Here is a 14,779-nt window from a genome sequence, read left to right as displayed (position 1 = left end):
TAGGTGTAGGTAGGATTTCTTTGAGAGATAAAACCCTCTTAGGAAAGTGGTTGTGGGGTTTCCTAGGGAGAACAATGTGTTATTGCACAACGTTAATTTGAATATCTATGGACCACATTCTAATGGTTTGGATGTCAATATTGTGTTTAGGCGGTAACACCCTTGTCCTGGGAAGGCTATTGCCAAAACCTTATATGATTTCTCTCATTTCACACAATTCTCTACGAGTGATAAAGATCTGTTTTTTGGGTAAATACCTGTATGGTGATTTACCTTTTTATAGTCAATACCTAAATCTTTTCAAGGTGGTGAGGTCAAGAAATTCCTTTATTTCAACTTTGTTTGCACCCTCATTCCGTACCCCAACTTAGAATTTTATCTTTCAACAAAATCATAGGAATCAAGAATCTGATGAATTAGCCCAATTGATCTCTTTTGTAGCCCATGAGTATCTATCACCTTCCTATCCTGACATTAGGGCTTGGTCTTTGACCTCATCATGCTTGTTATCAATTAGGTCCTTTAGAGCCCTTTCACATTCATCCTCACTTGTTCCTTTCAATCCACTTAATTTAATTTGGAAGTCTAAAGTTCCCCCTCTAAAGTAATGGTTTTCAAATGGCTTTTAGCTAGTAAGAGGGTTAATACCAATTATGTGCTCTAGAAAAAGAGGCCTCTCAAATCGCTTAATCCAAAGTAGTACCTCACATGCAAAAAGAGCAATGAATCAATTGATCATCTTTTCTTCATTGCTTAGTAGTTTTGGGCTTATGGAATAGACTATTCACCCTTACGGGAATAAATTGGCTACCACCATGTTTGATGGTAGAGATAATAACTACTTCCTTTGAAGGTTTTGGGAATTGTGCAAAAGGAAAGGTTCTATAGGGTATTACAAGCCTTAATATAATTTGGTCAATATGGCAAGAATGAAATGCGAGGATTTTTTAGGATGTTAGAAGGACAACAAATGTGGTTTGGGACTTATTTTACTTTTTATCCTCTCTTCGGGTCTTTACTTAGCAAGGCCTTCAGAGGCACCCTCTTGAGCCTTATATTACTAAATTGACATCTTGTATACAAGTCAAGGAGGTTGAACAGGAAGACCTCACAAGGTATATAACAGCAAGTGAAGGAGTTGTTAAATGGAACTTTGATGGATGTTCTTTGGGCACTCTGGGGCAACTTTGGATTGGAGTAATAAGAGATCACCAAGGTTTAGTAAATAAAGAATATTCTAAACCTGCAAGTCATAATTTCACTATTGAGGCTAAGATTGCAGTGCTATTGGAGGGTATTGTTCCAACAAAAGATTTGTGCTTCTCTAACTTTGTGGTGGAGGGGATTTTTTTGTTGTTCTCATAGTGTGTCCACAAAGGAAAGAGGTTTATGAGACTTCATAAGTGGTTGCACCAAATATCCGATATCTTTACAAAGTTGGAATGCTCCATTCAATGGGTTCCTCATTTAGCTAATCAAGTGGTAAATGAGTTAACTAAAGGAGTAGCAAAGCAATCGGTATCTTTTGTTAGAGATTATATGCCTCCTTGAGCCTACTTAATGGTTGTTCAAATGTTGCATCACTTTTTGTAACTTCCCTTTTTTGTTTAGTTGTATGGTTCCTTGGAAAGAAGTTCATTCCCTTTTCTTGATCTAAGTTTGTACATTGTGGAAGGATGTGTCTCATCCTTCTTAGGTCTTCCCTTCTCTAGAGCCTCTATGGAAGATCTACAAATCCTTAAACTAATCCTATTGTTTTTTTTGCGAACATATCAAGGCTAAAGATCAATTCAAACAAGAGCACTCGATCTAGTATCAATACAAGTCAAGATTTGATCATTAGGTTGGATTTGATGCTTGAATGCAAAGTCTTAGGTTATCCTTTAACTTACTTAGGTCTTCCATTAGGGGGCAATCTAAAAGCAAGTGCATTTTGAGATTCAATAATTGACAAGGTTTCAAGGAGACTAGATGAATGGAAAAGGGTTCTTTTGTCTCTAGGGATTAAAATAATTCTAATTCAACCATGTTTGTCCCACATCCCTAACCATTTCGTATCTATTTTCAAGATTCCAATGTTAGTGGCGTCTAAGATTTGAAAATCGCAAAGAATTTTTTCTAGCCGAGAGTTAGGAAAGCAAAAAAGATAACCTTATTGAACCTAGTGTGTATGCCTGAGCAATCAAGAGGTTTAGTATTCGGGTTAATATATCTAATGAATCATGCTCTATTAGGTAAATGGCTTTGGAGGTTCCCTAAGGAGAGTTTTTCCCCTTGACATCAAGCTATAATGAGCATTTATGGGACACATCTTGATATATAGGACACAACATTCTAGCCAGATGGTCACATCAATATCCAAGAAAACCATTGCCTAGGTGTTCTAGGTTTTTTCTAATCACACTTGCTTTGTGGTGGGTGATGAGGTGAGAATTTGTTTTTGAGAGGCTTTGTGGTGGGAGGAGCATTATTGTGTTCATAATTTTCATGTTTTTAAAAAGTTGTTACAATTAAAAATCTCACCATTTTAGCTATTCTAGGCCACTCCTCTTCTTTTTCTTCGAATCTTAATTTCCGTGTAACCTCGAAAGACTCATGTCATCCCTCACTCATGTGCACTTGTCTCCATCTGCCCCAAATGCGAGAGCATGGTCATTGAACTCTTCAGAATTATTCTCAATCAAATCATTCTCCATGGCATTGTTTTGTACGTCAGATATAATACCTTTCTCCCTAGCCAAATTTATATTGAAATCTAAAATCCGATCTATGATCAAGGCCTTTTCTTGGTTAGTGGCACACAAAAGGGTAAATACCAATGACATGCTACAGTTGAAAAGACCTTTTAATCCCTTAGTCCTAACTCTTGTGTTTAATGTAAGGGGAGCGAAGAGTTGATTAACCATCTCTTTTTACATTGTCCGATAACTTTAAAGCATTAGACACTATCTATTCAGACAAGACAAGATTGATTGATCCCAACTAAGAGTATATGTGATAAGATGATCATTTCCTATAGGGATTTGGGAAGAGCCATTAGAAGCAAGACCCTTTGGTAAATCACTTGTCTCACGTTGCTTTGGATTGTATTGTAAGAGAGAAATGCTAGTATTTTTTAGGATAAGTGAAGTAGGTCAGAGAGGTTATGGGATTTACTTCACTTCTATTCCTCTTTCTCATCTGCATGCACCGAGGCTTTTAAAGGTATTCCTCTCAATGTTATTCAACTCAATTCGCATTCAATCTGTAAATCTAAAGGGTTTGGACATTATTAAGAGAAGCTTAGTCCAGACTTGAATAGAAGACATTGTTGTATATTGTGTTATAGTCTAAACCTTTTGTATAAGCTACTCGTAAGGTGGAGGAGTTGAATCATACTTTGATCACGTTTTTGTAATTATGAGAAGGACTCCTCATCCTTCTCGTGTGCTTTTTAACCTTAATAAATACATCTTTCGTTTCTGATCCAAAAAATATATAGTCTTACCTCATGCCCTTAAAAATATTTTCAAAGAATTATAATTAGATGTACTAAAAAAAATTTTAATACCTCACATTTTTTAATAAACTTTTAAAAACCATTACAATGTAAGCCTGTAATAATTCTTACATTTCATATAGGTTATGAAGAATTTCTGAATTCCTTTATTGATTTTTTAGGTACACACCATACACATATATATACACAAATGACTGAATAAGAAAATATCAATCTAGCTTGATTCTCTCCTAAAATTAGGAAACTGAATCATCCTAAATGATCTCTCCTTTTTTATTCCTAAAATACTTTCCTAAATTAAAACCCTAACTTTGAATGCCAAATTTCAACAGGTTACTACTATCTTTTATTTTTAAAAACATAAAACATGAAGTGCATCCAAACATCCACACTATATTTTCTTGTTTTTCTCTTTGGAAAGATGGCCTCTACGCAAAAAGAAATCAAGTGGATTAAATTCTCATTTCTAAAATCAAAGTATTGGTCCTATTTAATGGTTGCTTGCCAATTTTGTTACAAGGTTCCAAAGCTTTATGGCGGAGGGATCTGCTTTCTTTCTCTCTAAATATTGATGATAATCTCTTCCTACCATGTTAGTTTAGGCCATGTTTGTACATGGTTTTAATGTTACAAGCGACAAAACCATTGAATTAAGGTTTCTTCAATTCCCTCATGGTATAGTTTGGAATTCTTAGGCTCCTATAAGAGATGGCTTTTTTTCTTAGGAAGCAACTTGGGCCAAGATTTTGACTCCAGATTATCTCAGAAAGAGGGGTTGGAAGATGCCTAATAGATGCTATATGTGCAAAGCAAAGAAGAAACAAGTGATCACATTCTCCTTCATTGTTTGAAAGTTCGCATTTTGCGACAGTTGATTTTTGTTCTTTTTGATGTACAGTAGGTGATGCATTCTTCAATGAGAGGGTTGCCCTAGAGTTGGGGCAGCTCTTGTGTTGGAAAAAAACAAGAAAAAGGCTTGGAAAGTTAGTCCTTTATGCCTTTTTTAGTCCATTTGGAGGGAGGAAAATAGGATAGTATTTGAGAATTGCAAAAGTTTAGACCAAGCAATTAAAAATTCTTTTTTGTATAATTTTTGGGATTGGGTCGGATTGTATACTAGGGATGGGTTTATGTCGTTAGATTTTGTGAACTGGCTAGGTTGTTCGTAGGGGCAATTGCTAGTTTTTGTGTATTCACTCTTTCTTTTTGTTTGCTTTGTATACATCGTGTATACTTTTTAAATATTAATACAATTTGCATTTACCTATCAAAAAAAAACTCTTATTCTTATTATTTGCAAATGAATTTTCAAGTGATGTGTAATGTTGTAACCTAATATATGGTAAATAAATGTCCTATAAAAAAATAAAAATAAAAAGATACGGTAAATAAATGTGAAGTCTGCATGCATTTGTGTATTCACAAGATCCAACAAATAAATTTGACTGTTTGCATGTGTGTGTATGCATGTGCTTGTGCAGCTATGAAGAAAAAATCACCTTTTCTTGACGAAGAAAATCCAACTTAGTCTTATATAAGTTCACATACTTTCGACGACAACTCCTGTAATTAATAACAAAATTTATTTCATAAATCAAAACAAGAATGATTATCAAGCTATAAGTATTAAACAATTACTATATAATATTGAATAAAAACACAAATACAAGGGAAAACAAAGATTATTGTATAATTTTTTATGATATATTTTATAATTTTTTTGTACTTTTTTTTACTATAAATTTAACTTTTTTAACCAAAATTTGTTGTTTTACAAAATGAGTGATGTAAAAAAAATTTTAAAAATATGAAGACAATGGTGAGAAGAATAAATTTATTATCCATGGGATATAACTAATAGGATAATTTATTACATCCATCACCAATCAAACATGAAATAGGATAATTTATTATCTCATACTATATCCAACCAATTGAACATCAAATAAAAGATAAAAATCATAGCCCAACAACTTGATTGTAGACATCCGTTGAGGGTTGTCCTACATCACTTTTTAGTATCAAAGCAAAAGTTCTTAGCTTGAAGATATTTACTTGAGTGGAACAACTTAAATAACCAAGATTGAAGGATATAATTTTTTTCCCACAACTATTGGTGAACATACCAATAGCAAACGAAGAGGAGAATTGGCAGCGTGCTAGCATCTTTCAAATTCATGTTCCTCGTCAAAGGAGATTATGCACTATGATTATAGATAGAGGTAGTAGTTCCTACTTAGCTTCAAAGGAAATTATTGAGAAACTTAATCTAAAGACAGAAGAGGATCCACATCAACTAGCAGCATCAATGACACATCTATTTGGTGCATTCATATTGTCTAGTAACTTTTAACTTTAGTAATAATTAGGAGTTATCAATATGGTGTGATGTTCTTCATTCTTACTTTTGTTTCATGTCCCTAAATATTCTTCTAAATTTTACTTTCTAAAAAAATCTCTTTTCTTTGATTAAGTAGAGTCTTTAAAAGTATGACATAATGTAATTTTTTAAGACTTTAGTTTCTCATTTCCATCTATCATATTTCGTGTATTTTTTTTTTTTTTTTTTGATAGGTAAAGAAAATTTCATATATAAAAGAGACGCCAAAAAGGCGATTCAAGGTATACAATACCTATACACCCACCTCCAATAAGGCCTAAAAGAACAAAAGAAGGCTCAAAAAACAACCCTACTTAGAGCCTAACCAATCGATAAAATTAGCTATAGTTAGAGGGCAATCAACTATTAACAACTTAGCCTCAGACCAAAAAGAAAGAATAAAAGAGTATTTCATTCTCTATATTGACAACATATCATCCTTGAATGTCAACCTATTTCTCGCCTTCCAAACCATCCAAAAAATGTGAAGAGGAGCAGCTCTCCACACCGTCTTGCATTTTTTGCCCACAAAAGAACCACGCCGACTTAGAAGAGTCTCTCTAACTGAAAAAGACAACACCCAAGACACCCCAAATAAAGTAAATAGTAAATCCCATAAAACCCTTGTTTTCGAACAATGTAGGAGAAGATGGTCTATGGTCTCCTCTTTCTCAAGACACATAAAGCATCTATTTGTCAATGTCCGTCCTCTTTTCTGAACCATATCCAAGGTTAAGGTTTTGCCCCACGTAGCCTCCCATGCAAAGAAACTAATCTTGGGCTGCACATTCACATTCCAAATATAGCTAGAAGGAAACAGAGACGGACAGCCCGCTTCAAGAGCAAAGTAGAGAGACTTCACCAAGAATTTTCCACTCTTTGTTTCAGTCCAGGACACCATATCCTCCACATCCTCAAATACCCTCTCACCATGCAACCGCTCCAAAAATCTTTTCACCTCCTCTACCTCCCAATCATTGAAGGCTCTTGAAAAACAAGGGTTCCAACCCCCCTCAGCCAAGGGAAAGACACACACAAAGGGGAATCCCCGCACCCTCTATCGCTCCAAAATCTCACCCTCCTCCCATTACCAACAATGAAAACCATCCTATCGCCTAATCACTTGATTCCACAAAGCCTCTCTCTCATTTGCAAAACACCAATTCCATTTAGCAAGAAGAGCCTTGTTGAGAATGGAAAGGCATTTGATCCCCAAACCCCCTTTCTTCTTACTTAAGCACACCAACTCTCATCTTACTAAATGAGGCTTTCGCTCCAAATTGCCACCACCCCAAAGGAAGTCCCTTTGGATTTTCTCTAATCTCCGTCTGACTGAGCTTGGTAAGCACAACAGTGACATAAGATAGATAGGGAAATTCGATAACATGCTTCGAATTAGAGTCACCCTCCCTCCCTTGGATAAATATTGTCTCTTCCATATGACTAACCTTCTTCGGAAACGCTCTTCCACTCCATCCCATTTTGTTACTGACTTAAACGGAGCACCCAAGGGCATGCCCAAATAAGTGGACAAAAGACTACCCACTCTACAACCAAAGTCCCAAGCAAGATCATCAATGTTCTCTACCCTCCCTACAGGAATGAGTTCACTTTTTTCCAAGTTTATTCTCAATCCCGACATGGCCTCAAACCACATAAGTAACCAACTGAGATAAGTCAAATGGTCTTGAGAAGCTTTGCAGAACACCAAAGTATCATCAGCAAACAACAAATGGGAAATTAGAACCCCTTCTTCACTCCTACCCTTCACCCTACAACCCGATATAAAACCTCCCTCAACAACCCTTTTAAGAAGAGCACTAAAGACCTCCATAGCAATCACAAAGAGATAAGGAGAAAGAGGATCACCCTGCCTTAAACCCCTTAAGCTTTGGAAGAAGCCCGCAGGGGTTCCATTGACCAACATAGAGAAACTTGCAGTGGATATGCACCACTTAATCCACCTGATCCATTTCTCCCCAAAACTCATTTTCTGCATAACTGTGAGAATGAAAGTTCAGTCCACATTGACATGCGCCTTCTCTATATCCAATTTGCACAATCCCTTCCTTAATTCCATTCTCCTTCGTTAGTCAAACACCATTAATCCTAATTCTGTCCACATTGTTTCTCCTCCTATGAGCATTAGCCATCTTGTGGGAAAAACCCGTATTTCTATCACCCTCTTTCAGCCACACTTCCCTAGATTTTTGCCTCCACTTAATCTCTTCAAGTAAAACCCATTTTTTATATTCTTCCCTCGCTTTTTTTCTAGCTTCCAGCTATTTTAAAGACAGTCTGCTAATCTTCTCCTTAGCATCCCAAAACTCCACCTGCTCCAAAGCCAAGTCCTTCCTATATTCAACCCTACCAAAGATGTCTTTGTTCCACTCCTTCAACTTAGCCTTCAGAATCTTTAGTTTTTCTGCCAAGATAAAACTTGAGGAGCCACTGAAGCTATCTCCCTCCCACCAAGACTTCAAGAGGTCCTTAAAACCCTCTACTTTTAGCCACATATTCTCAAATCTAAAAAGGGAGGGGCCTCTTCTCAGACCCCCTCCGTCCAAAAGAAGCGGAAAATGATCAAACACAGGTCTTAGTAGGACACACTGCCTCGCATCACCAAAATGGCAATCCCACCCCTCATTAACCAAGAAACGATCCGGCCTTGAAAAAGACTGGCTATTCACCCCTCCATTCCAAGTAAAAAGACCCCCAACCAAAGGCAAATCCTTTAACTCTAAATCTTCTATAACTTCTGAGAACCTTCTCATGTTTGAATTCAGGCTCCCTCCTCTACTACGCTCTTCCGGACTTAATATGGAATTAAAATCCCCAGCAACACACCACGGCCCATTCCAAAGCCCCTTTATGGCCCAAAAACTCTCCCTATCTCTCCTCACGGTTGGGCTATAAACCCTTGTAAAAGTACACATGAAACCATCCTCACAATTCTTAAAAATACAAGAAATTGAGAACAATCCTTTTTGAAGGTCAACCAAATCCAACACCCTGTTATCCCAAAACACCACTATACCACCAACAGCTCCCCTTGAATCCACAGCTCCCCATTCAAGAAATCTTCCCATTCCTAAACTATAGATAATACCCTTAGAAATTTCCTAGATCTTGGTTTCCTATAAGTAAACCAAATCCACCCTATTCTTCTTTATCAAAGCTTTGATCACTTTCCTCTTATCACAATTATTGGCCCCTCTTACATTCCAGAAAAGCAGTCGGAGCTTCACTTAGACCTGCTCCTACTCCCCCTCCCCCCCCTCTCTTCTTCTCCTCCTCCAAGATAGTTCACTATCCATTCCAATTTTCTCAATTCTCTCTCGAATTTTGACGACTCAAATTTTTTCCTTTTTCTACCATTCAACTTTCCTTTATGAAGTTTCCTCTCTTTCATTCTTTTGAGTAAAAACAAAATTTCCACTTTGAAACCCTTCGTCGGCATTCCAAGAGAGCGGCTAAACTTAGCTAAGCTACTGGAATGCCAACACGATTCCCCCTCTTTGTCCCTCTCCTCCACATCCTCTTGGGAAGCCCTTTCCGAAACCCCCTCTAACGCCCTCCTCGAAAGCCCTAAACTCCCTACCCGCCAAATCAGAGACCTCGGCCTCCCTCCCATCCGCCAAAATTATCCTTAAAGGGCCCAAAACAGCTCCCCCGACTGCCTCTGAACCACTGCCCCGATCAGAAACCCTAGAAATGCCATCGCTTACCCCATCCCGCCCAAAAGGAGTAGAAGATAGAGAAATATCCCGCTTCCCTAAAGAAAACAAAGAGCAAGAAAAGTGATATGTGTACCTGGAAGCCTCCTCCATCAAAGCTTCGTCAGTGATAACTGTAAGATTTAAAGCCTGTGAAGACGACCCCAACTGAGAACCAAACATTTCCCCCTCTTGTTCTCCACAATCGCGAAGACCCCCGTCGCAAGCCCTAATTCCATTTAATTTCTCAATAGTGGGTCGTCCCTTCACCACAGGGCCTTTAAAAGGCACCGTCATGTGGCGGCCCACTTCCACCAATTCTTTAAAAGCTTCACTCACTTAGCCCTCCTCAGCGAACCTTCTCCCCTAAGCCAACTCCCTTACCCGACCCAACGATACTTGGTTCACAGGCCCGAAATGTGTAGTCTCCTCCCTAATAGTTTGCTGGCTTGCTCTGGTCACATCAAACTTTTCTCCTCTTACCAACACAAGTTCAAAGAGTTCAGCCTTCATATCTTTTCTGCAGCCCCCTTCACCAACTTAGCACGGCATGGCCACTTTTGCAAGCAGCCCATGCGTCTGTATCTGTACCTTCTCCATTTTGAAATCAGCGCATGAATCTCCTTCTCCATCATCCCTAACCTCCCGCTCCTTACCCGTCTCATTTCTAATCACCGGAACCACTTCCGACACCCCTGGTTTCACCTCCCACCATAGCTGGATGGCATAACAAGAAGACCCAACTGCCACTTGCAAGCATCTCAACCACTTTAAACCTTCAGATCTCACCAATAATCTGGCCCGTTGGAGTTCCTTAAAGGCAGCAGTGTCTTCATCCAATACAACAAACCCCCCGCAACAATCCCCAATTTTTCTAAATACTTCCCGACTCCAAAAATGTAGCGACAAGCCCACTACTCTCACCCAAACATCCTTGACCCGCTCGCCATTTTGAGAACACCCCACCTTTGGGTCCAGAAGAAAACCTTAATTCTCATTCATATTATTGACTACTTACAATTGAGAAGTATATATATATATACAAGCCTAGGAGAACTAACTACCATACATGTAACCTATATTAAAAAAGGAAAGACTGTACACTATATTTACATTATATTCAACACACCCCCTCAAGCTGGAGCATATATGTCATATGCACCAAGCTTGTTACAAATGTATTTAATCCTAAGACCTCTAAGAGATTTAGTGAAGATGTCTGCTAGTTGATCATTTGAATTAACAAAACATGTAGCAACACATCCTGATGCGATCTTCTCTCTAATGAAGTGACAGTCAACTTCAATATGCTTAGTCCTTTCATGAAAGACTGGATTGAATGCAATATATAATGCGGCCTGGTTATCACAGATGAGTTTCATCTATTCATCCTTTCCAAATCTCAACTCTTGAAGAAAATGTCTCAACCATATGAGTTCACATGTTGCCAAAGCCATAGCTCGATACTCGGCATCAGCGCTAGATCTGGCCACTACATCTTGTTTCTTACTCTTCCAAGATATTAGATTACCTCCAATAAAAACACAGTACCCTAAAGTGGAACGTCTATCTGTGGGTGAGCCAGCCCAATCTGCATCTGTGGAACCGACAACCTGAGTATGACCTCTGTTCTCGTACAACGCACCTTGGCCTGGTGTGCTTTTGATATATCGAAGAATGCGGATTACGGCATCCCAATGGCTATCACATGGTGACTGTAGGAATTAACTAATAACACTCACAGGAAAAGAAATGTCTGGACGAGTAATGGTGAGGTAGTTAAATTTACCTACGAGTCGTCGATATTTCCCAGGGTCTCCTAAAGGCTCCCCCTGTCCTGGTACAAGTTTGACATTCGGATCCATAGGTGTGTCTACTGGTTTACAGCCTAACATACCGGTTTCTTCCAAGATGTCTAAAGCATACTTCCTTTGGGAAAGGACCACACTGGAACTGGATTGAGCTATCTCAATTCCCAAGAAATACTTGAGTTTCCCCAACTCTTTCGTCTGATAGTGGGTAAAAAGATGTTGCTTTAGTTTCTGAATATCATCCTGATCACTACCTGTAATGACGATGTCGTCCACATAAACAACCAGATAAATACACTGCCCCAAGGAGTTATGATGATAGAAAACTGAATGGTCTGCTGTACTGCGAAGCATGCCAAACTCTTGAATAACATAGCTAAAACGGCCAAACCATGCTCGAAGAGATTGTTTCAAGCCATATAGAGAACGGCGTAACCTGCACACTAAACCAGACTCCCCCTGAGCAACAAAACCAGGAGGTTGCTCCATATAAACTTCCTCGGCAAGATCACCATGAAGGAAGGCATTTTTAATATCCAACTGATAAAGAGGCCAAGAACACATAGCAGCCATGGAGAGAAGCAGACGGACAGAAGCAATTTTGGCAACAGGGGAGAATGTGTCACCATAATCAGAACCATAAACCTGAGTTTAGCCTTTAGCAACTAAACGGGCCTTAAGGCGATCAACCTGACCATCAGGACCAACCTTAACTGCGTAGACCAAACGACAGCCAACTGTAGATTTACCAGAGGGTAAAACAACAAGATGCCAAGTGCCATTAGAGTGCAGAGCAACCATTTCATCCACCATTGCCTGTCGCCAGCCTGGATGGGAAAGAGCTTCATGGGTGCTCTTTGGAAGAGAAACAGGGGATATAGCAGAAACAAAAGCAGAATAGGGTGAAGATAATCAATGATAACTCAAAAAATTGTAAATAGGATGAGGATTACGAGTAGAGAGAGTACCTTTTCGAATAGCAATGGGCAAGTCATTAGAAGAAGGCAGAGCCGGGGCAAGTGAAGCCGAAGGGATAGGAAGTGAGTCAGCAGGTACCTCAGAAAAAGGGAGAGGAGCAGCGACACGAGGGCGACGATGATAAACCTGAAGTGGTCGAGGAGGCACGACATCAGCTGGGGAGACAATGGGAAGGGGCAAGACTTCAGAAACAGGAAGAGACTCAGAAGTGGTGGAAAAGAATGGTGAGTCCTCAAAGAAGGTGACATCAGCGGAGATAAAGTATCGATGAGTCTCAAGGGAATAACAACAATAACCCTTTTGAAGTCTGGAATATCCCAAGAAGAGGCACTTCATGGCTTTGGCAGAAAGCTTGTCCTGTCCAGAAGTGAGAATATGAACAAAGCAAGTACAACCAAAGACACGAGGACGAAGGAAATAAAGTGGTTGGTCAAGGAAGAGAAGGGAGTGAGGAATCTGATCGTGTAAGACAGAGGAGGGCATACGATTAATCAAATAACAAGCGGTAAGAAGAACGTCCTCCCAAAAACGAAAAGGAACATTACTATGGAGGAGGATAGAACGAGCTGTCTCAACAAGATGTCGATTCCTGCGTTCAGCTACCCCATTTTGTTGAGGAGTATGAGCACAAGAAGACTGATGAAGAATCCCATGATGAGACATAAACGAAGTAAATGGGGCTGAAAAATATTCCCTGGCATTGTCACTGCGTAACACATGAATAGAAATATTGAATTGGGTTTGGATTTCAGCATAAAATTTCTGGAAAACAGAGAATAACTCAGCTCGATTTTTCATTAAAAATAACCAAATACATCGAGAATAGTCATCAATGAAAGTGACAAAATACTGATATCCTAAAGTAGATGCAGTCCGACAAGGACCCAAAACATCGGTGTGGACAAGCTCAAAAGGAGACTTTGCCCGATTATTCAAACGCTTTGGGAACGAGACACGAGTATGTTTCCCAAGCTGACATGACTGACACGGAAGCGACGACAAAGTGGAAAAACGAGGTACCATCTTCTGGAACTTGGGGAGACTAGGATGACCCAGACGATTATGAATGAGGAGAGGAGCATCAGTGGAAATGCAAACTGCAGGAGATGAATCCGAGGTGAGGTGATAGAGGCCTTGAGACTCACGTCCTATGCCAATCGTCTTCCCCGTACTCCGGTCCTGCAAGGTCACAAATTTATCAGAAAAGGTAATAGAGCAATTAAGAGTACGAGTGATTTTGTTGATGGAAATAAGATTAAAAGGACATTCAGGAGTATAAAGGACAGAAGTGAGAGGTAGAAAAGGCAAAGGAAAGGTCAAACCAATACCTTTAGCCACAGTTTGAGAACCATTAGCTAAGGTAACAGTAGGTAAAGCAGAGGTAGTAGTAATAGAGGAGAAAAAATCCTTATTACCAGATAGGTGATCAGAAGCTCCAGAATCTAGAATCCAGGGTCCAAGAGAAGATGTGTGGGTAAGGCAGGCAGAGGCATTACAAGGCTGGGCAACAGAGGCAATAGAAGCCTGAGATGTCTGAGATGCGGAGGAGCTCGGAGGCTGAGGCAGCGGAGAATCAGAGGATTGGGCCATATGGGCAGTGCGAGGAGGCCGTCCATGTAACTGATAGCAACGATCGCGAGTGTGGCCAAGTTTATTGCAATAGGTGCAATGAGGACGTTGGCCTCTACCTCGGGTACCACTGCGTCCTCCTCGAGAGGTAGTTTGAGAAACTAACATAGAAGAATCTGAAGTGCTATCAGATGGCAAAGTCTGAGTGGACGAGATACGGAGGAGGAGAGCAAACACATCATCCAAGGACGGAACTGATGAACTACCAAGAATCTGATCACGGATAGGCTCAAGATCCAGACGGATGCCAATAAAAGTATGGACCATGAAGAACTTGTCAAGCTGTTTTTGTTGAGCCCCAACATCAGGAGTAAGAGGCATCACAGTCAAGAACTCCTCCTTAAGAGAGGAATCTGACCAATATAAGTAGATAGATCCAAGTCCTGTTGGATGATATGGACAATAGCAGAAGCCACCTTATAAAGACGCTGGATATCATTCGTGTAGAATCCTTTGGCCTGAGTCCAAAATTTAAAACAAGTTTTGTAGGCCCGAAGATGAAGAAGAATCTTGGGATCAACCGATTGCCATAATACACTACATAACTGTGCATCTATCTTCCTCCACTGTACGCGGTCAACCTCAGGGATATCTGCCTCCTGAGTAACCAAGTGATCGTCATATCCTTGACCCATAAACCAAAGTTCAACAGAAGCAGACCAGGAAAGATAATTTTCACTGCCAACCAATTTCTCCGAAGTAATTATAAGAGATCCAGATATGACAGAGGAAAAAATAGAAGTTTTAGTAGTCATATCCACTTATC

General features: G+C 39.5%; 1 protein-coding gene across 1 annotated transcript in view; it reads right to left on the bottom strand.

Annotated features, from left to right (window-relative positions):
- The window catches only part of LOC100245550 (uncharacterized), a 151,363-nt gene that overhangs the window by 70,901 nt on the left and 65,683 nt on the right, over positions 1-14,779 (bottom strand). Inside the window, exon 12 of the mRNA XM_010662888.3 lies at positions 4,999-5,062. Within this exon, the coding sequence (XP_010661190.1) occupies positions 4,999-5,062 (64 nt within the window). The remainder of the gene's footprint in view (positions 1-4,998; positions 5,063-14,779) is intronic.

Source organism: Vitis vinifera, chromosome 15 (assembly GCF_030704535.1).
Source record: "Vitis vinifera cultivar Pinot Noir 40024 chromosome 15, ASM3070453v1".
Taxonomy (NCBI): domain Eukaryota; kingdom Viridiplantae; phylum Streptophyta; class Magnoliopsida; order Vitales; family Vitaceae; genus Vitis; species Vitis vinifera.
The sequence above is the reverse complement of the archived record's forward strand: the minus strand, read 5'-3'. Positions and strand labels throughout refer to the sequence as shown.